General features: G+C 37.6%; 1 protein-coding gene and 1 long non-coding RNA gene across 4 annotated transcripts in view; one reads left to right on the forward strand and one right to left on the reverse strand.

The window, feature by feature from the left end:
• The window catches only part of cenpe (centromere protein E), a 144359-nt gene that overhangs the window by 42307 nt on the left and 79097 nt on the right, over nt 1-22955 (forward strand). For all 3 annotated transcript variants that reach the window (XM_069925310.1, XM_069925298.1, XM_069925304.1), the window contains exons 14-21: nt 2353-2473; nt 7630-7789; nt 9227-9326; nt 15307-15549; nt 17009-17116; nt 18514-18621; nt 19850-20027; nt 21122-21276. In XM_069925310.1, the coding sequence (XP_069781411.1) occupies nt 2353-2473; nt 7630-7789; nt 9227-9326; nt 15307-15549; nt 17009-17116; nt 18514-18621; nt 19850-20027; nt 21122-21276 (1173 nt within the window). The remainder of the gene's footprint in view (nt 1-2352; nt 2474-7629; nt 7790-9226; nt 9327-15306; nt 15550-17008; nt 17117-18513; nt 18622-19849; nt 20028-21121; nt 21277-22955) is intronic.
• Nucleotides 10-9068, reverse strand: LOC138757655 (uncharacterized). The gene is made up of 3 exons (XR_011353787.1): nt 8962-9068; nt 7722-7916; nt 10-554 (listed from the first exon to the last, which is right to left on the reverse strand). It is a non-coding gene; the product is annotated as an uncharacterized lncRNA (long non-coding RNA).

The following is a 22955-nucleotide window of genomic DNA, read 5'->3' on the forward strand; positions in this document are numbered from 1 at the left end:
AATAATGAGACTGGTTCATTCCAAAACTCGCTGCTTTTTTGTTTGCTCTTGAGCTTTTTAAAGATGCTCTCTGTTTCTGCCACTGGGAACTGGAAGTTGCATCACTGACTGGCAGCTATTCATACTTAGCGTGTGGGCCCTTTCCTTGAAGGGGAAGATGCCTGGCGCCATCTTGGTGTAGGCTGCTCTGACCATGCATGCAGTACAACCGGGCCGGTTTACCTGAACACCAAACATATTAGTTGCCACAATGTAGTATATAAAATGAAGTTGTGAACGTGATGACAAAATGAAAGTTCTCAGTTTTCAGCTAAAACAAAACCAGTTCAGTTGGTGGTTCCAGAAGAGGCTTGATGGTGTTTGGGTTTATTGCAGGTAGTCCATGGTAAGTAGAGGAATACTGAAGGAGATTTCGGGTTACACTTGGCAATTTGTATTTGGTAAGGTTTGGGTGTCTGAGTGATCCACTTCTATTGCAGTGCTTGAATTTAACTTCTCTCCATGTTATCTTCATTAACTTCCATAAGTGATTTTGTGAATTGACTTGAAATTGGCTGTGTAGCAACAGAATAATGATTAAACCAAACCTATTTTAATTAGATGTGATGTATTCATGAAGAATGTCAAGGCATCTCTGACATTAGACATGCTCCTCTGTGCCATTTCCCCATTGCCCTAAATTCTCCCTATTTTCTTTCAAAATTGTATCTACTTTCAATGGTCTTGGGTGCCAAAATCCTCTGGAGTGGTGTTTTAGAGTTTCACCATCCAATGCTCAGTTTTAAATGGTCATCCCTTGTAAATGTGCCTCATGGTTCCAGACTCTCCAACTTGTTTAAATATCTTAATGTCTGCCTTGTCTTGATCTTCAGAATTCTGCATAAGATTAATCCTCATTCTTAACTTCAAAGAATATAAATCCAATGTTTAGCAGCTTTTGATAGGACAAATTTAAAATCTTACGAACTAGCTAATGAATATCTCTTGGGTTGCAATGGCTAATTTATAATACACCTTTGCATCTAAAGAACAAAGAAAGTAAATTGCACATATATGGCCATGGCAATTTTACACAATTGTAGCAATGTCCAACTACCTTGCAATAAAGGTAAAAATGCCATTAAAACTAATTGCTGTGCCTCTAACATTTTGTGATTCATGTGTGAGAGTTACTAGTCAGTCTGTCACTCATCAATCCAAATTCATTTAGGCAATAATGGTCTGCATTTTGATTCCTTTTAGGGAAGTTCTTGACCTCTCACTTTCTCGCATCAAACTTCATTTGCCAAATTTTCACCATTCAATCTATAAGCTTGCTGCAGAGTCTAAATATTTTCATGGCTCTCTGAAATACTTTGGTATAATCCCCAAGATGGATATAACAGGTGACTGTGAGCTTGATGGAAAGAATTATACATCCAAATATTTACAGCTGTGGTTAAATAAAATTGTTGTAGAGACAAATAGAAGATATAAAAATGGTAGCAGTTAGTGTTGGAAGTGCATATTGACAGTCAGTTTCAAACGTTATCATTTTAAGAGAGTGAAGTTGAAGTACCATAATGAATTAAATGAGAAGCACAGAAGAAAAAAGATTTGTGTATGCAAACCACAAAAATACATGGGTATAAAAACAATTATGGCTGTTCTCTTCAACCTCATGACACCTCAGATAACCCCTTTCTCTTCCTCCATCTTCTCCCCCCCCCCAAAAAAAAAAGTCTTGAAATTTAAGCTTAAAATTGTTTAATTTATAGTGGGTATGGTTTGGATGTCAGATTAATCTGCTTCCATTTTTATGCTTCCCTTTGGTTTTGAATATTTGTGCTGTTTATGATGGTTTATGTGGGTCTGCGATGAGAACTGGGTCAATCATTTTCCTTGAAAATTAGCTCCAAATCTGTGAAAGAAGCCACTGATATGATGTAGAATTTTGTCTTGGTTTCATATGTAATGGTTAGCACTATGCTATTATAGTGCCAATAGGCGGGGTTCTAATCCAATACTGTCTGCAAGGAGTTTGTATGTTCTCCCCATGCATGCATGCTTTTGTCTGGGTGCTCTAGTTTCTTCCCGCCCTCCAAAGATGAACAGGGTTATAGGTCATGTGGGCATTTTGGGCAGCGTGGGTTTGTGGGCCAGAGGTGTCTGTTAGCCATAGCTCTAAATTAAAAGGTCATGAAATGATTGAAAGCAAAGTTTGTGTTTATAAAAAAAACCTAGGAAAACAAATTCAGATGGTTTAAGAGGAGAATAAGCAATGTGCAAATGGCTTGTATGAGTGCAGAGATGATAGCTGAGCTTTCTTTTATTTCAGGAGTATATTGTATAAAGTCTGTTTCTGTTTTTAAGATCAGGAAAAAAAGAAGATATACCTGGGCTCCTGGAAAAGAGCGAATCATCTTAAATAGTACAACAGACAATACTGCAAAAGTGATAAAATTGGATCAAGCCTTTCCAGAGTCAGAAGAAAGTAAGTTGAATAAATATATTCTGGATATTTAATTCAATTGCTAGTCACTGAATGGCTTTTGAAAAATAATGTTTTCTCCATCATTCTTTCTGAAAAGCCAAGTTGATGGTTGTTTCTTTTGGGGAAAATTAGACTTTTAGAACTAAGGAATTGATATCAGTTTGGTTCTTTTTCAGTATTTTTATTGAAATTCCACATTAAAAAAAAAGTACACAGGACTACATATTAAAAGTCAAAAAATAATACATTATATTTAAATCATTTCCTTTCATCCAAGGAATCCTGCATTCTCAATCAAATTATATTATTTTATTATAAAAAGAAAATCTAAACCCACTACCTAAAATGAAGCTGTTTTCTAAATTGTATCTAGATCCTCAAGTGTGTTTAACCATCAGGTTGTCAGTTACTTTATTTAAAGATGAGGATCTGAGGAGAAATAATACAAAATTTTGTAACAGAACTAGATACTTTGGTACTTTAAAGGTGAAATGTTGCATTTTGTGCATTTGTGTTGCTTTTTAAAATTAATGGAGGAAAAGTTGAGTAGATTTTTTTTAAAAAGTCAAGGAGAGTAATGGAAGATGAAAAGACAGGTAAAAGGGGGGAAAAAAATTGAAAACAGACTTATTTATTTACCTGGATACAAAAATTAAAAATGAGCTTCTATTAGCCATGGAATGCAGGGACAGACTTTTGTGTGTTCATGTGGTACAAGTTCCCAAATAGGTTAATCCCATTTTCCATCTCTTGATCTGTAGTCTTTTACACCTTGAAGATTATTTGGGTACTTGCTTGGATGTTTCTCAAATGTTGCAATAGTCACCATGGATTTGTGATACAAGTCATGCTTTCTAAATTTAGATTTTTTTGAAAAGTTGACAAAGGTGGTTGAGGGTAAGGCAGTGGGATGTTAGAAAAGCATTTGACCTGGCCCCTCATGGAAGACTGATCCAGAAGGTAAAAAATGCTTGGTATCCCTGGTGAATTGCTACTTTGGATTTGGAACTGACTGACCCAAGGAAGGTGGGGTACTGTTGGAAGGGTGTTTTTCTGCCCAGTGCTGGTCTGCAGGGGTCAGTGTGGTGATCCAAGTTGTCATATACAAAACAAACAGCAGTATTAGTCTCTTGTTGTTTGTACATAAATGACTTGGAAGAAAATGTAGGTGGGTGAGGAAGCAAGATTGCAGTTGACATAATAATTGGACCTAGACAGAGTAGAGAGCTATCAAAGAATATACTGGGACATCGATCACTTGCAGATGTAGGCAGAGAAATGGCAGGTAGGATTTGATACAGACAAGTGTTATGTGTTGCTGATAGGAGGTCAAAATTAAGAGAAAAATATAGTTAATTGTAGGACTCTATAGCATTGATGATCAGAGGGATTTTTTGACATGTAGAGATATTCATCCATGGAGTATATGATTGAGGAAGTAGAGTTATAGCTATGCAAGACATGGAGACTTTGAAAAAGATACAGAAAAGATTTACCAGATGCTTCCTGGTTTCGAGGTTGAGTTATGGGAAGAGATTGGACACACTTGGGTTGTTTTTTTTCTGGTGCATCAGAGGTTAAGAGAGACTGATAGAAGTTCCAAATTTTAGAGACATGGATTGGAATGATGGTCAGTATCTTTATTTCGGGGTAAAGATCTCTCTTGGTGTGCATATGTTTAAGATGAGGGGGGACTTTTTAAACTGAGATTGACAAGGCAAGTTTCAAGGAACAAATTCTGTCACGTGTTCGGAAAGCTCTGGACCACCTGGGCAGCGAAGATGCATACATCAGGATGCTCCTTATCGACCATAGTTTGACATCAAACACCATCCCTTCAAAATTGATCAGCAAACCCCAAGACCTGGGACTCAACTCCCTACTGATTGGACCCTGGATTTCCTCTACTCCAGACCACAATCACTGCATATTGGTAAGAATGCCTCCACAATCTCCATCAGTACTGGAGCACCATAGTACTGCGTTCTTAACCCCCTGCTCTGTTCACTATATACCTATGACTATGTGACTTGGTACAAATTTGCTGACAATACCACGGTAGTAGGTTGCATTAAAAAGGGGTGATGAGCAGCATACAGAAGGGAGATTGAAAACTTGACTGACTGGTGCACCAACAACAACCTTGCACACAATGCCACCAAAACCAAGGAGCTGATTGTTGACTTCAGGCAAGGAAAACCAGAGGTACGTGATCCACTGATCATTGGGGGATCGGAGGTGGAGAGGGTGATCAACTTTGTTCTTAGGAGTCACTATCTCGGAGGATCTTAACTGAATTCAACACCCAAATGGCATCATGAAGAAAGCACATTAGTGCCTTTACTTCCTCAGGAGTTTGCAGGGGTTTGGTATGACATTGGAAACCCTACAGAATTTCTACAGATGTGTGGTGGACACCAATACCCCTGAGTGTAAAGCCCTGCAAAAGGTAGTGGACACAGCCCAGGACATCACAGGCAAAATAATCTCCACTATCAAGAGCATCTACAGAGAATGCTACTGTCAGAGAGTAGCAGCAATCAAAAGAGCCACATCATCCAACATGTGCTCTGTTCTCACTGCTACCGTCAGGAAAGAGGTACAGATGAGATAAGACTTGCATCACCAGGTTCAGGAATATCCGTTACCCCTCCATCATCAGACTCCTCAACAAACACAATCAGCGACTTGATTAAGGATTCTTTCTTTTGGACTTTGATTTTTTTTGTTTGTTTGTTCTCTGTTTTGCACAGTCATTTTGTTTACATTCCTTTTTTACATGTGTATGTTGAGTCAGTTTTTTTGCACTGCCAGTAAGTGGTAAGTGGTATAATGTACCTTGCCTGCAGAAAAAAGAATCTCAGGGTTATCTGTGATGTCAAGTATGTACTCTGACAATAAATATAAATCTGAATGGGCTGTTGGTGGCTGAAACAAATACAATCTAGCACTCAAATGGCTTCTGATAGGGACATGAATATGGAGGTACTCAATCATGTACAAGCAGCAAAGTTTGTTAAATTTGGCACAGTGTGGTGCAGAAATCTTGGGCTGAAGGCCTGTTCCTGTTCTGTACCATGTATTGTGAGAATCTGTATTTTCACTATCTCTTCATCCTATGTGTCCCAGATTCCATCCAATGCTCCTCTGGCCCTTCTGCACCTTGCCTTAATCTTGTTCCTTTTGTCTTTATACACGTTGTGTAGAAAGTTTCTCCTTGTGTTTTCTGACTATGCCCCTCGTAATTTTGTATGCCTTAGTCTTCAGCTCCAGGAATACAAACCAAGCCATTCCAATCTCTTCTGAAAACCAAAATGCTCTATCCTGGAGAATCTTCTCAGTCACAGTCTCAAATGAAATTATTTCTTTTACTATAATGGGGATATAGTATTCTGGTTAGGCCAATAGCCAATGTTTTGTATAGTTGTAATCTTGGTTTTTTTTGGTCCTGGAACTAAATGGACAATGCTTAAAAAGCTGAGTTGACACTTAATTCATTGTCATATTATACCTGACACAATTTAAAAAGTGGTTTTTATCTCAAGATGCAAACACATGAATGCAGAAAAAATTCTTCAAGCCCTCTCCATAGAGTTGCAGGTAGTCATGGTGCTTGTATAGATAATACAGCTACACATGGCAAGGGCGGCACGGTTAGTGTAGTGGTTAGAGCAATGCTGGGGTTGGAAATTGGTGCTATCTAAGGAATTTGTACATTCTCCCTATGTCTATGTGGGTTTCCTCCCACACTTCATAAATGTACTAGGGTTGTAGGTTAATTGGGCAGCTTGGGCCGAAAGGGCCTGTTACCATGTTGTCTGCCTAATTTTTATTTATAAAAATCTCATGAGCGAACATGAACTTTTGCTGCTATTGGTGTTCATTCCCATTTACTGCCTCCTGAGCTGTTCAATTAATCCTCATTGCTTTGAGAACCATTTTTATGACTGATTATGGTTATTCTTTACATTGGAAGGGTATGTGGTTAATTTTTTTTGTTGACATTGACTATTCTATCTCTCTAATCTATTAATCTCTTCAGTTGTGATCAGATTTTCATCCATCAAAACCAAGTAGCACACACATTGCTTTGACCACCTGATCTACCTGCGCTGCCATCATCCGAGGTCCTTGTTAGTCCTCCAAAAAATGTGTTCCCTGACCTAGCCAATCAAATTTTATCTGCTCTATCCATCCTACCATCGTTATCATTCTGTATTGAAAGATTACCCTCCTCACTATCCACAATATCACCAATCAGTGTCATCTGAAATGGCAAACTTTACCACTTATATTGGCATCCAAATTAATGTTGTTCTGATTGCTTTAGTGCACCATTAGTCATGGACTTCCAATCATGAGAAACAACCTCTGTCTCCCAACTCTTCAAACATTTCTGGGGCAAATTTGTCCTAGATCTTTTGAACTAGTCTCCAATGGGACCTTGGGAAAAGACATTACTGAAGCCCAGGTAGACTGAATCAACTATCAAAGAACTTTTTGATTGAAATTTTCCAAACAGCTGCATTAGTTTGACAGGGCCTTCCAATGTAAAGATTAGCCCTGAGTGCTTCTCCCTTCCCCCCCCCCCCCAATCAAATTCCCTACCACAGGAGTTAGATTTGGTGACCTATAATTACCTGGCTTATCCCTATTGCCATTATTGAATAAAGGTAGCTCATTGGCTGACTTTCATTCCTCTGCCTCACTTGCAGCTAAAATCTCTGAGAATTCCACCAATCTCTTCCTTTGCTTCCCATAGCAGGCATGGAGGTGTTGTGGTGGCCTGCCATTGCGGAGATCAAGCCGGCAGTAGTAAACAGCACCATAACACACTGTAACACGTTCCTTAATACAGCGAACTTGTGCAGTTGAAAGCTGGAACAGTACAATGGTGCCTGCCAAGCTGCCCAGTTAACAGATCAATAAGAGGCTGGGGAATATTCACATGCAAGAATGTTCCTGCCTCTGTGGTCCCTAATTTGCAATTGGGACTAGTTCAAGTAGGCAACTTGTTGGCTTGGAACAGTTGGGCTATTAGCTCCACATTCTTTCACTTGCTGTTATGTCCTGTCCCTTGTTTGGCATAATTAATAATCCAAATTGTATACCATTTCTGCTATAAACTGAGTTTGATTAGTTTTTTTTTTAAACAGTTCAAGAAGACTTTCCAGATGAGCAGCAGCCTAATGCGATGTCAGAGTGCAGTAGTAAAATCACATTAAAAAGAGGAGGAAGTTCTGGGTACCTGTTGGCTTCATTTGAAGATTTCTCACCTCTTGATCAAAGTAGATTAAGCCAATGTTCTCTTACTAGGTAAGGCATATATTGTCTTCCATAGAAAAGTCAAATAGTACTCCTTGTTTGTGGCCAGTTACAATATTATCAGATGTGATTGTCTTGAAACCAAAACAGGTGGGTGTTGCACTTGATAGCTTTTTATCTGATGATGGAACAAATTTATTGAAGTGCAGTTTATTCTCTTAAATATGGTAATGTCGTGTCACTTGCCATTCTGTTAACAATTTAATAGCATAATAGAAGTAGAAATGGGCGAATGGACCCCACATTCATTCTTCTAAAATGATGAACCCACCATCAATCCAGTGTCCCTTTGCTGCACTCAACACAGTTGCATTTTTCTTTAAGAAGAGTGACCAGGCATGTACACACTATTTAAGGTGTAGTTTCATTTCAGTCTTGTACAATTGTAACAAAATATTTATTCTTAAACTCAAAACCTCAAGCCAACCTGACATTGTTTAGTGTTGGTGTTTGAGGTGATCTACTAAGGTCTATAAAATTGAGGGCTGTAGATGGTGAATGGTGACAATGTGTTTCCTCGAGTTGGCTAATCTAAGACAAGATTAGGGTGAGATTTTAATGTGAGGAGACAATTCTTCACTCAGTGGTGGAAAAATTGAATGATTACCAGGCAAAGTGAGAGAGACAGGAATATTGTAAAAACACAAGAATGCTGGAGGAACTCGGGTCTTGCACCTGCCACTGAGGCAGGAATGTTGACTTCCTTCAGAAACACTTGCATAATATATGGATGGGAAGGGATTGGAGGGGTGTGGAAAAAAGCAGAAGGGCATTTTGTTCAGCATTGACAAATTGTGCCTGTGGAACTGTTTCTGTGCTCTGTGTTTGAGCTGAAGTTCAAATTCTCCATGTGGGAGCATTTGAAATGAATAATCACAAAGTCAGGGCATTCAATAACAGGAATTCTGGAAGAAACCAATGTGGAACGTGCTACATATGGCATTGATGAATTAAATGGGAAATGGGGCTTTTGCATCTTTTTTAATACAATAAAAATATGTCCATGGGTAATAATTTTGCAGTTGGATTTTTTCAGTTGTTGGTGCCCTTTCTATTTTATAAATTGTATCTAGTGAGCTGTCCTTCATTGTGATCTCTGCCCATAAACCAATTTTTCCACGTCAGAAAAATTAAATGTGTTGATTAATATGAACATTGTTTACCTCTAGTTACAATGGTACAGTCTCTGCATGCCTGCTTTCAATAGTCTGTGTCAAGTGGCTTTGCATTGTTTGGTCACATATTTTACAAATGTCCATAGAGAAGTTACCTTGGCAGTTTCCACAACAAATATCCAAAGCTCCTGCAGTTGATTCAGCTTGATTTAAAAAAAAATGATTGTGATATGATTTGTGTACATATCAATTCTCATAGTGCCATAAATGATCTTCTGTATTCACTTATAAATATCTTAAATTTGTTGCATAGTGTGGAGTGTGATGAATCTTTAAAGGATGAATTGGACACAAGAATTTCTGAGCTGAATAAAGATCTAGAAAGAAAAGAAATTGAAAATATGCCGTCAAAGGTCAGTGTTGCTTGTCTAGTCCATTTCCTTTGTTTTTATCAAAATACAGTTAGAATAATCTGAAGTGTACTTTTAAACAAATGAGGGAAACGCTCGAATACAGTTGTGATTTCAGGGCAAGAAGTTGGATCAAATAAATTCATTAAATACTGTTTACATTTGTTTTGCACCTAATATTACACATGGAATGTTCCATGAATTATGCATATGTGGGCAGATTTTCAGCATGATCTATAGTTTGTTATGGAAAATGACAATCCCTTTGTGTGGGAAATGAAAAAAATTCAGAACTCTTGAATTTGTGTATTACTGTAAGATGGATTATGACATATCAATTCCTATAATTGGAGCATTTTACTTGACCAAAAGTTAAATTCATCCAGTAATGAAATCCCCCTAATTTTATTCACTAATCTTTAACTGCCTCTTTAATCTGCAGATCTCCACGATAATTTGTCTTTTTTTTTTACAATTAATTTAGACATTCACCACTGTAACAGGCCAATTCGGCTCTACAAGTCAGTACCACCTCATTTACACCCCATTAATCTGCATCCTGGTACCTTTTGAAGGGTGGGAGGAAACTGGATCCCTGGAGAAAACCCATGCAAACACTGAGAGAACGTACAAACTCTTCACAGACAGTGTGGGATTTGAACCCAGGTTCAGTCCCAATCGCTGGCACTGTAAAGTCGTTGTGCTAACTGCTCCGCCAACTATGGCACCCTGTTCTTGTTTCCTATTTTTCTCTTTATCCACCCTTTTATTGCAACTTCAAATATTAATTTATACCTATTTCTAATTAATAATAGATATCCAACAGTACTTTTTCCCTTGTCATGTCTGCAACCAAAATTGTTTTCTCTTCCTGTTAATTGACTAAAGTCAAACAGTGTGAAGTTGTTCTTGTATTTGTCAAAGCATTTTCTTTGTTTATGGCCAACTCTTTGGAAATATCAAATTTGATGAAGTGTGGCTATCAGCCAATTCTTGTTTTATGAAAATCAGGTCAAAAAATGAGCATAATGTTATTTAAAAATATGGTCAACTCTTAAAGTTGGTATAGATGGTCATGCAGTTCACAATAGGCCCTTCTCAAATCATTTGTCATCTGAGTGTACAAGCACAACAGGATGAAACAGTGTTCTCTGGTCCTCGGTGAAAAACATGCAGAGTCACAAACAGACAACACACATGCAGACAATAAATAAATATGCAGAACCAGTATTTCATCTATACAAATAAATAAGTAGAAAATTGTTTCATGAATATGAGTCTCAGATGGCAAGTATGAGCAGTTTCTTTGTTTGTTCAGCATCCTCACTACCTGTGGGAAGAAGCTGTTCCTCAGCCTGGTGATGCTGGCTCTGCATTGGAAAGATGCTATGTGCAGGTTGGAAGGAGTCCTCCATAATTTTGAGCACCGTCTTCAGACAATGATCCCAGCAATCACATCGGTGGGGGAGATGGAGACTCCAGTGATCCATTCTTATTGTTCTCAGATCCACTTCTCTGCAGCAACTGTACCTCACTGATGCAGCCGGCCAGGGTGCTCTAAATAGAGCTTCTAAAAAGGTTGACATAATGGTGGCCTGTAGCCTTGGCTGCTTCTATCTTCAGGAAGTACTGTTGCGCCTTCCTAAAAGTATGGAGATGTTGAGTGTCCATGATAGGTCATTAGTTGAGTGAACTCCAAGGAATCTTGTGCTCTCCACTCTACTACTGAGTTGTCAATGTTTAGTGGAGGGTGGTTGTTCCTGGTCCTCCTGAAGTCCATGAATCATCTCCTTCATCTTGTCCATGTTGAGACACTGGTTGTTACTCTTGCATCATTTCATGAGATTCTCCACCTCTTTGTAGTGCAATTCAACATTGTTGCTGATGAAGTGAGCTACTGCTGTGTCCTTGCAAACTTGATGACTTTCTTGGAGCTGGATCTGATGATGTAGCTATAGGTCAATAGCATGGATAGGAGCTGGCTGAGTGCACAGTGCTAAGGTGTGCCATTGCTCAGTATGACAATGGTTGATGTTCTGCTACCAACCTTGAAAGACTGGTCTTTCCATTAGGAAGCCCAGGATCCAGTTACAGAGTGGGTTGTGTCCCTTTGAGGACAGCTTCGAGACCAGCCTTTTGGGAAATGATTGTATTAAATGCTGAACTGAAGTCAATGAGCAGCAGCCTGGAGTATGAGCTGTCAATCTCCAGGTGGGTTAGAACGGAATGAAGCAATGATGCTAAAGCGTAGTCTGTGGAATGGTTTCTTCTCTAGGTGAATTGAAATGGGTGCAGTGACTCTGGGAAGTGTGCTTTGATGTGTTCCATCACCAGGCATTTGAACATTTCATAATGGTGGAGGAGAGAACCACGGGGTGGTAGTCATTGAGGCTTATTATTGTTGCCCTCTTGGGTACCTGGGTTATGGCAGCTGTCTTGAACCTGTGGGAACTGCTGCAGTGAGGTGTGGAAGATGTCTGTGAGGACCTCAGTCAATTAGTCTGTGCAGTCCTTCGGTACTTGACTAGGTATGTTGTTTGGTCCCACTGCCTTGTGTGGGTTCACCTTGGATTGAGGGTTCTCTTCACTTCAGCTGCAGCTTTGCAGGGGGCCCGTTCATCAGTGTCATCCTGTTTTCTCATCAAACTGTACATATATGTTCAGTCTGTCCAGCAGGGAGGTGTCATTATCCTTAAGGTTATAACCTCATAAGGTTGACTTGTGGTCTGTTTATAGTCTTGTTCCCTTGGCACATGCAACTCGTGTTGCCTCTGAGCAAAGATGAAAACTCAATGCAGAAATATATCAAATCTGAATTGAACTCCACTCTCTGCATTGTGGTGCTCACCTCAAAAATGCAAGCAAAGTACATAGAACCATAGACTATTACTGCACAAAAACAGGCTTTTCAGCCCTTCTAGTCTGTGCCAAACTATAAGTTTGCCTTTTCCCACTGACCTGTACCCAGACCATAGCCCTCCATACCCCTTTCATCCATGTATCTGTCACAATTCTTCTTAAATGTTGAAATGGAGCTCGTATTCACCATTTCAGCTGGCAGCTCGTTCCATACTTCTGCCACACTGTGTGAAGAAGTTCCTCATAATGTTCCCTCTAAACTTTTGCCCTTTCGCCCTTAACCCATGTTCTCTGGTTTGTATCTTATCTACCCTCAGTGAGGAAAAAGCCTGCCTACATTTAGTTTGTCTATACCCCTCAAGATTTTAAATATACTTATCAAATCACCCTTCATTCTTTGACACTCCATGGAATAAAGCCCCAATCTATTTAATCTTTCCTGGTAACTCGGTTCCTGAAGTCTGGGCAACATTCTAGTAAATCTTCTCTGTGCTCTTTCTATCTTGTTGATTATCTTTCCTGGAGTTAGATGACCAAATCAGCACACCATACTCCATATTTGGCCTCACCAATGTCTTGCACAACTTTTCCATAATATCCCAACTCCTATACTCAATACTTTGACTTATAAAGGCCAATATGCCAAAAGCTCTTTTTAAAACCCTATCTGTGATGCCACTTGCAGGAATTACTGATCTGTATTCTGTTAGGTCTGCTTTGTTCATGAATGAGTGAGTCAAACACCAGACTGAGTCGAAATCAAGGTTCTTTGTTCTTTATTGCCGGATTGTAACATTTGCAACTAACAGTGTTAGTTGGAGAAGGCGCATTCTGCCGTTATCAGCAAGTGGTGTTTTTTTTATACCTCAGGATACGTACTTAGTAAATTATCATACCATTACATTGTCCAATGAATAAACTGTTGCTATCGCTCTCTGCTAGCCTCCTGCACATCAATTTGTCATCCCCACTCTTATCTTGAGAGTACAAGGTCACAACTGCATCTTGTTACGGCCCAGCACTGGGTTATTCCTTCTACATTCCCAGCTCATGATGTTTTTACCTAACAATTCCCAGATCCATCCATTATACTGCACTCCTCAGTGTCCTACCACTTAACATGCATGTCTTTTCTTGGTTTGTTCTTCCAAAATGCAACACCTCAAATTTGTCCTCATGAAATTCTATCTGCCATTTTTCAGCCCATTTCTTTCCACCTGGTCCAGATCCCTCTGCAAGGTTTGAAAACCTTCCTTGCTATCCTCAACACCTCCAATGTTAGTGTCCTCTACAAACTTGCTAATCCAATTTAATAAATTATCGTCCAGATTGTTGATATAGTTGACAAACAACAAGGGACCCAGCACTGATCCCTGAGGCACAGGCCTCCAGTCTGAGAGGCAATCATCCACTGCCATTCTTTGGCTTCTCCTGCATAGCCAATATCAAATCCACTTTATGTCTGCATGAATACAGTGTCTAAACCTTCCTGACCATCCTCCAACGTGGAACCTTGACAAAGGCATTACTAAAGTCCATGTAGACAACATCCACAGCCTTTCCTTCATCAACTTTCCTGGTAATTTCCTCAAATCTATCAGATTGGTAAGACATGGCCTATCACCCTCAAAGCCAAGTTGACTATCTTTTATCAGTCTCTGGCTATCCAAATACTTGTATATTCACATGGTGTTGAACTTTAATGCAGATGTGATTCAGTCACTCATTAAGAAGTTCTGTTTTGAAAGGTTAATGGTCACTGGAGAAGCTGCAAAAAAAACAAAACCAGATTTGCTGAAGAACTCTGAAGGTTGAGCAGCATCAGTGCAGAAAAAGAAATGATTCCAACCTGAAACATCTACCAGCCTTTTCCTTTTGCTGATGCTGCTTGAGTTCTTACAGCAAATTGTTTGTCTCCAGATTCCAGCATCTGCAATCTCATGTCTGAAAAAGATTAGCCTGCTTTTCTTTTCCTGTCGAAAAGGGATGAACTAAGAGTTCAAAATTATGAAAGTATTTGATGGGTTCAAGTTCAGAGATATTTATACTAGTGTTTAAAATTGGTGTCACAAGGTCGAAACATTCATCAATGAACAGGGAAGTTGGAAGAAACTGATCTCAAGAGGAGTTAGAATGAGGAATTTACCACTATCTGAAGCATATAGCTGTGAATTAAAGTGAAATGAGAAATGGGGATTTAAAAAAACAAGTTTAAGGTAGTACATTAAGAAGTGGCTCATACCTAACATGAATTACTAGTACAGAACTTTCAGCCTCATGTAATTCCTGCACCTTTGTATTAAAGCCTTGGTGTTACTTCCATATAGTATATAAAAATGTGTGTTAAAAGCTTGCAAGAATATATAGTTCCTCTGTGGTTGGAGGAAGTAATTTTACAATTGTGAACAGTATTGAAGAATTATGTCTTCTTTGAAAATCTGTATTTTCTACATGTTAGACATTCTTTCCTGCCTTACTTCCTACTCCTCTCTCCTTCCCCTATCCCTTTCAACCAATTCAGTTGCCAATATATTCTCTTCCTAAGTTGGTCTTATTGGCAGCACGGTTAACGTAGCAGTTAGCACCATGCTGTTACAGCGCCAGTGATTGGGACCAAGGTTGAATCCTGCGCTCTCTGTAAGGAATTTGTAGTTTCTCTCCATGTCTGACTGGGTTTTCCCCAGTGACTCTGGTTTCTTCCTACCATTCAAAATATTACCAGGTATTGTAGGTTAACTGGGTGGTACGGGCTTATGGACTGCAAAGAACTGTTAACATGCTGTATGTCTAAACTTCCATTTAAAATTTTAAAATTTAGATTATCAGTCCATATATGTGATGTACAATTACTATGTTCAGAAGGGAAGGATAGATGAGATTCTGGGGTTAAATATCTGCCCATGTAAAAAAAAAACTAAAAGGCATGCATGATTTTATTTATTTATTTTTTTAAATTAACTGTGCCCTAATATATAAAATAAAGTACAAAGCACTTTGAGAAATAGTTAAAGGACAGTGAGGTTTGTGAATTGCGCTATTCAGAAATTTTCTCTTTGATATCATTGCAAATATTTACAGATGTCAGCTTTCCTGAAATTATATCATTAATGCTTTTGTTTTACAGTTCGATGCAAAAATCTTAAAAATGGAGAATGAGAACGAGAACTGCAAAGAAGAGATCAGAGAATTAAAAGAACTCCTGGAAAAAAAACAGAGGGATGAAAAATACTTAAGAATGGAAAATGAAAATCAAAATTGTGAAATCCAAGAGCTAAAAAAACTGAGAGATCGATTTGAAGCCTTGAAAGAGAGACGTGAAATAGAAGAGTTTGAATTCTTTGAAAAACAAGTTGTGAAAGAAGATAAGGTATTGAGCAAATGCCTTGTGTGCAATTTGAAAATGCTTGGCTTGTGGTTCATTAGGGAATATCTTACAAATTTTCATAGCTTAAAATGGCTTTTTTTGGTATTTGGTAAGGTTCTATTAATGTGTTTAGTTAAATATGTGCAATTTAATTAAAACTTTGTGTTTTCATTGTTTGTGCACTGTGCAAATTGTTATTGGCTCAAGTAGAGAAGTAGACGGGAAGCGATGCAGGGATTGAAGTAATCCGATTGCATAACTAATTTTGGAATAATGTGGCCAAGAGGCAGCATCTAAAAAAAGTGAAGGCATTTGTGGAATACCATCTTTCTGCCAGCTAGTGGTAGTAATTATTTTTATTTCTAATGCCATCTGTTCTTTAAAAAAAATTTCATGCTTTTGATGTGTCTTTCAATTTCAAAGTGTTATAAGTGATCCAATACATTATCAATAGATCATTTGCTTTAATGAGTTGGCTGCCATTGAAAATAATATATTGGAAGCTGACTTTGGTCCAAGTCTTTTAATTTGATATGTGAGTTTTGATTTTTCAATATGTTGGGAATTATCTTGAAATCATAACTTCCAAGCAACTGAATGTTCCCTCTCTATAACACCATTAATTAAAAATAGCATGCTGGAAAAACTCAGCAGGTCAAACAGTGTACTTTATATAGCAAAGGTAAAGATACATAATTAGCATTTCAAGCTTGAGCCCTTCAAAGTATGAACAAAATGTAGACAGTTGCCTGAACAAAATGGTGGAGGAGCACAGTAGGAGGTGGATAAGGGAGGGGTGGGGGGAAGGCTCTGAATGGAGAAGGAAGTGTGCGGAGAGCTGGAGGAAAGAAGACAGGCTGGGGAAGAGAAAGGAAGCCTTTCCTCCAGCTTTCCACCCCTTCCCTCTCCATTCACAGAGCCATCTCCCCCTGTTTGCTATTGTCCTCGCACTCTTATCCTCCTATGACCTTCTGCCTATAGTACTATGCTCCTCCCCCCACCATTTTGTTCAGGTGACTGCCTACATTTTGTTCATACCTTGATGAAGGGCTCAAGCCTAAAATGTTGGTTGTATCTTTATCTTTGCTAAATAAAGTACATTGTTTGACCTGCTGAGTTTCTCCAGCAGTGTTTTTACCTCAATCATGGTGTCTGCAGATTTACTCCATTAATTAACCCTGCTGAAAAACAACATTTAAGTGTTGCAGAATGCATTGTGATATTCAGTTGTTTTTCATGTACTGGTACCATTTCAATGATGATTTCCATTCTTAAACTGTTATGTGGGTCGTCTGAAGCATTTTAATGTTTTTGCAGCTTGGATTTTTCTGAAATTTAAGTCTGAGTATTTTTCATGGGCACTTGCATTAGTTATTGCTAATATTCTAAATTCAATAGTTATATAAGCAGTGTATAATGTTTTTGTGCAACTGCTAATACGAGAACTTCAACTTTTTAATAGGCTGCAGTAAACAACAAAACTAAGGAATTAAAAGACCAGGAACAGCGGTTGGATCAACTAAAAGAGTTGTTAGGCAGCCAAGTGGATCTTGAGACATTAACGATGCAGGTAATATGCAAAATCTGCTTGTGTTGTAATTTTTATGATATCTTATTAATAGATGAGTACAATTTTTGATTAGGGTCTTATGAATGTAGTATTGTATGCAATATAACTTTGCATATTTCAAAGCTAAAACATAGCTTCAACACTGCCATTACAGTACAACTTTAAAAATGTATATATGAACATTTTTTTGGAGCTGTTCTGCAATTTAATAACATAATTGCTGGTCCTGCATTTTGTGTAGGTTTTCCACCTTGTTCCCATAAATCCTTGATTCTCTGAATGTTTAATAATTCTTTAATACCTTGAATGTAGTCAAAACAGAGCTTCCTCTTGAAAGGAGAATTTTGAAGAACTACTCCATCCTGAGTGAAGGAATTTCTCCTCTGTCCTAAATAACTATTCCTTTTTCATTACTGGTTCTAGACACCCTGGCCAATGAGATTGGAACACATCCTAATGAGCCTTGTGTGCTTCAGTGAGGTTCTCCTTGTGTTGTGTCTGTGTACCTCTCCCTAGTTGGTACTACTTGGCACTTCAATCACTTTTAAATAAAAATCAAAATTTCCCAACCCCCTATGCCTTTTTCAATATCTCATTATCTTTGAATCCCCAAGGCTACTACCACTTTGGCTTCTCTGATCTCTATGGCAATGAAAATGCTTGAGGATTATTGCAATACTTGTTTTCCAAGCCTCTATTATTCATTAATTTGTATCTTTTCCATAGTACAGGGATGGCCAATCTATGGCAAATTAGCCAAAAGTGGCGCATTTGATGATTAGAAGTGGCACCTTGAAGGAGGCGTGGGAGGTCTTATTATGGACCTATGAACTACTTTCCTTGATGTTCCTTTTCTCTGTTTTGAGCTTCTAACCCAACGTCATTTTTCAACGTCATTGTTAACCGGTCTATCTCTTTTTTGTTTCCTGTCTATCTTTCTGAAGTGTCAAAGAATTTAGTGAATGTTCAGTTCTCAGTCTTGGCCAACTTGCTATCACATCTCTGCAATGTCCATCAGGACATGCGTGTTAATTTATATTGTGAACTTTTGAACAAAAAATTGCTGTATGCATTGAAATAAAATGTTTTTAACCTTTTCTGACTTTTTTTCATGCACTCTTCTGTTTTGTAGCTTCTCGACACACTGTTGTTATTCTTATCACTTCCCTGCAGTTTCATTTTCCTTTCTTTTTGCCTTTTATCTGCTAAACTCTTATCGTCTAAGTCCTTATCACTTTCAGTTTAGCCTTTTTTCTAATTTTACTTACAGGTTCTTCCTCTGCCTTACTACATGAATTGAAACAGTAAAATTTTGTTCTACATTAACATCTGCATTATTGGAAATAGAAAAGTGGCATTCATACATTGATAAATCTTTCCGCTGTTTTGCATTTCAGCTCAAACAGCTGCAGCAGTCTTTGAAGGATGCAGAAGTTGTAACCTGTGATGCAAAGAAAGAGTCTGCTTTTCTCAGAAGTGAAAATTTGGAGCTCAAAGAAACTATGGTAATTAAAGAATTTTGCGTGTAACACAAAGTGAATTAATGTTGACAGTAATCAAATGATTCAATATTGATAATGGTATTAAGAGAAATATAGTACATAAGGAAGTTGAAGAGGCAGAGAATTAAATGGTGCAAGCATAATGCGAGAGCAATCTGGTAATGGATGTATGAGAGCAGATGCAGAGAAAGAAGTTGAGTAGTCAATGTCTAAAAAAAAAAGCAATAATATTCATTGTGAATTTGTCATATACATAAACACAATTATTTTTGCAGTTGAATAGGTACACAAAGTACCCCAACAGCAACATTAAAAAAAAAAAAATTGCCACAGTGCAAGTCAAAAAGCACTAATATCAAAAAATAAACATTCACAGTCACAGTTTGTTTATTTTTTTTTAAGTGACATTCTGTAGTGTAGATAGATCTCGTGGTAGTACAGGGAGGTTCAAGAGACTGATAGCTGTTGGATAAAATCTGTTCTTGAGCATGGAGGTGCAGGAAGTCTGGCCTTTCGCTGCTCCTGTCGGGCAGGAGGTTCAAATGAGTGTGCATCCAGAGTAATGGAGGTCCGTTATGATGTTGGGAGCTCTATTAAAGTAGAGCCTCGCACAGATTTTATCAATACATGGGAGGTTGGTGCTTGTGATGATTTTGGCGAAGTTTGCCACTTTCTGCAGCCTTCTACATTCCTGATTACTTGAGTTTCTAAATTAGGGCATGATGCAACTAGTCAGAACATTTACCACATCAAGCTGAAGAAGTTTGAGTGTTTGACAGCATGCCATATATCCTCTAATTGCAGCATCCATAGAAGGCAATAGTGAACTCCCTTTAAAGCTCATCAGGTTCACGGAAATAAAAAAAAACAACACAGAAATGCTGGAGGATCTCAGCAGGACTTGCAGCATCCATATGAGTGCTATTCCCTCCAATTGGCACGTCATCTCAATCTGAGACCATGGACTAACATGTTGGCAAGGGAAAGGGGCAGGGAATTGAAATGGATTGCTACTGGGAGATCCCCAATGATCTCTGCCAACATCTTTCCATACCTTGATGAAGGGCTCAACCCTGAAATGTTGGTTACATATTTTTATCTTGTAATATAAAAGACACAGCTTGACCTGCTGAATTTCTCCAGTATTATGTTTTTACTTCAATCATGGTGTCTGCAGACTTTCATGTTTTACCCCTTTTCTTCTTTCCACTCTAACTTTTATCCACTGAAGAATGAAATGAGATTGAATTATCAACGGATGGAAAAGGATGTCCAGTTATACAGCACCAAACTAAATACTGAACAAACACGCCACAAAGAAATGCAATCTGATTTACAGAAAGAATTAAAATACTTTTACAGTGAAAATGTCAAATTAATGTCACTTCTGGATGGGAAAGTTCCAAAAGGTATTGTTTCTGTAATATAGTATTTGGCATTTACAGAAAATATTGGATTATGCCTCCACAGATTTGGAGAGGAGATTCACAACCTTCTGAGAAAATAACTTCCTCTTCATCTTAAATGGGGGCCCAGTTATTTTGAACATGCCTTCACTAGTGAAACACGATCTTGGGCTTCCCTTTGTCAGTTCTTAAAATCTTGTATTTTCAAATGTGATTAACTATTATTCGTCTAAGCTCAATTCTTCCTGCCAAACTGCTCACTTTTCTTTACATTTCAACTTTCATCCTCATTATAAACGTAATGAACTTTCTTTACACCTTCTCTAAATGCATCGTAGCTTAAATATGGAGACAAGATCACGTACAGTGCTCTGGGTGCAGCCTCACCCATCCTCCACTACCATCCTCTATTTCTTTCCACCAAGCTCATTTTGAATCCAATCGGCTAGCTCACCCTGGATTGCATGTGATCTTAACTTCGAGACATGCCTCCTATCTAGGATTTTGTCCAGTTCATGTAACTGATGTCTACCACCTAGTCTTTGTTAATTCTCTTTGTCTCCTTTTAAAAAAAAAAATCAAATTTGTAAAACATGATTTCCCATGCACAAAACTATGTTGACTTTCAATAATTCGACTTTGCATTCCCAAATGCTGATCAATCCCGTCCTCCAGGATCTCCTCCATTAACACTCCTACCACCAGGCTCACCAGCTTGTTTGTCCTTTCATCTCTTGTTTAGGACAACATTAGCACCTTCCAGTGCCTTGTGCATGGGTAAAAGTGATGCAAGTATTTCTGCCAGGGCCCCAGCAATTTCTTCCCCACCCTACCATCATATCCTTGGCCAGGTCCTAGGGATTTATCTACCTTTTATGCTCTAAGATTTCTAGTATCATGACTTTAGTATTAAGATGTCACTTCATTTCCCTGAATTCCTTGAATTCAATGAATTTCACCTTCATAAATATAGATGCAATATAGTCATTCAAGACCTCACCTTTCTCTTGTGGTTCCACATATAGATGAACAAATTTTAATTTTTATTGACATTTTTGTGAAACTGTAAACCAGTTTTATTTTAAATTTAAATTTAGATATATTGGATCGTGTTTATCTGGAGAAGAGCATTGCTGATCTTCAACAACAGTTGGTGAAAGTGGAAAAGGAAAATGCCAGTTTGCAGCAAGAAGTGATCATTTTATCTCAAAACAAGTTATTGCCAGAAAAAGTAGATGAATTAGAAAAACAGGTAAAGATGTTGAAAATAAATAAAGAATAGAAAATCAGCCTATTTGCAGACGACATCATAGTATACTTAAAAGAGCCAGATAGATCAATAAAAAAAATTATATATGAAACTGAAAGAGTATGGAGAAATATCCGGGTACAAGGTTAACATTAATAAAAGCAAAGTGATGCCAATGAACAAAGTTGATTATTCAAGATTTATAAAAAGAAACCCATTTTAAATGACAATCACAGGCGATACGTTACCTTGGTATCAGGATAGATAATAACCTAAAACATTTATACAAATTAAGCTATGAACCATTAATTTTAAAAATACAGGAAGATTTAGAGAATTGGAAAGAGGGAGAGTAAACTGTATTAAGATGAAAGTGTTTCCATGGATGGAATATCTATTCCAAAAGTTACCAATTCCCCTGACAGAAAATTTGCAAAACTGAAGAAGATAGGAAGTTTTTATGGAAGGGTAAAAAAATCAAGAATAGTACTAGAAAAATTAACATGGAGATACAAACAAGGGGGACTACAGCTTTCAAATTACCTTAACTGTGCTGTCCTGTAGTATTTATCAGATTTTTATCAGAGAGGAGAAAAACCAGACTGGAGTAAGATAGAATCAGACAAATTGGGAGAAAATATCCCAGAACATACACTTTATAAATGGGATGAAAAATTGGTTCAATACAACAATTCACCAGTATTACATCACATACTTAAATTATGGAAAAGAATACACCTGGAAGAAAGGAAGATAAATTACCAAATACCAAAAATGTTATTGACACAAAACCCATTAATCCCCTTTACAATAGATGATTTATTTTTCAAGGAATGGGATAGAAAAGGAATCAAGAAAATAGAAGATTGCTTTTTGGGAAATAATTTATTAACATTTGAGCAATTAATAGATAAATATGGAATAACACAAGGTACAGTGTTTACATATTACCAATTGAAAACTTGTTTAAAAGATAAACTGGGAAATAGCTTGCGATTACCAGAAAGTAGCAGCTATGAATATTTAATCACAGACAATAATAATTACAAAATTTATAACCAACATGTACATCAAACTGCAATATAAGGAAGAGGATGAAACGAAGTATAAACCGAAACAAAGTTGGGAAAAAGATTTAAAAATAGAGATCAAGAACGAAACATGTGAGGGGTTATGTATAGGAGCAATGAGGAATACGATAAATACTAGATTACATATGATACAATATAATTGGCTACACAGATTATTTATTAGTCCTCAGAAATTAAAAGAGTGGTACCCAACCGCATCGAATAGATGCTTTCGCTGTAAACAAGAGACTGGATCAGTATTGTATGTAATTTGGACATGTTCAAAAGTAAAAACTTTCTGGGAAGATCTAAACCTAATATTAAACAAAAAATAACATATCATTACGATAGCTCTAGCAGTAGCAAAAAGTATTATGGCACCTTGGAAAATGGAAGCAAGCCTTAAAATACAACAGTGGTGTACAGAAATGAACAAGTGTATTCCATTAGAAAAAATTACATACAATCTGAAAGACAAATATACATTATTCAAACAAATTTGGGAACCATACATAAAATATGTTAGAGAATGCTGACCACAGACCTCCATCTCTTAAAATGACATGATTATGAACACGATAAGATTTAAATATGTAAAAGTGGATGATATGA

The sequence above is a fragment of the Narcine bancroftii genome, chromosome 1 (assembly GCF_036971445.1).
Source record: "Narcine bancroftii isolate sNarBan1 chromosome 1, sNarBan1.hap1, whole genome shotgun sequence".
Taxonomy (NCBI): Eukaryota; Metazoa; Chordata; class Chondrichthyes; order Torpediniformes; family Narcinidae; genus Narcine; species Narcine bancroftii.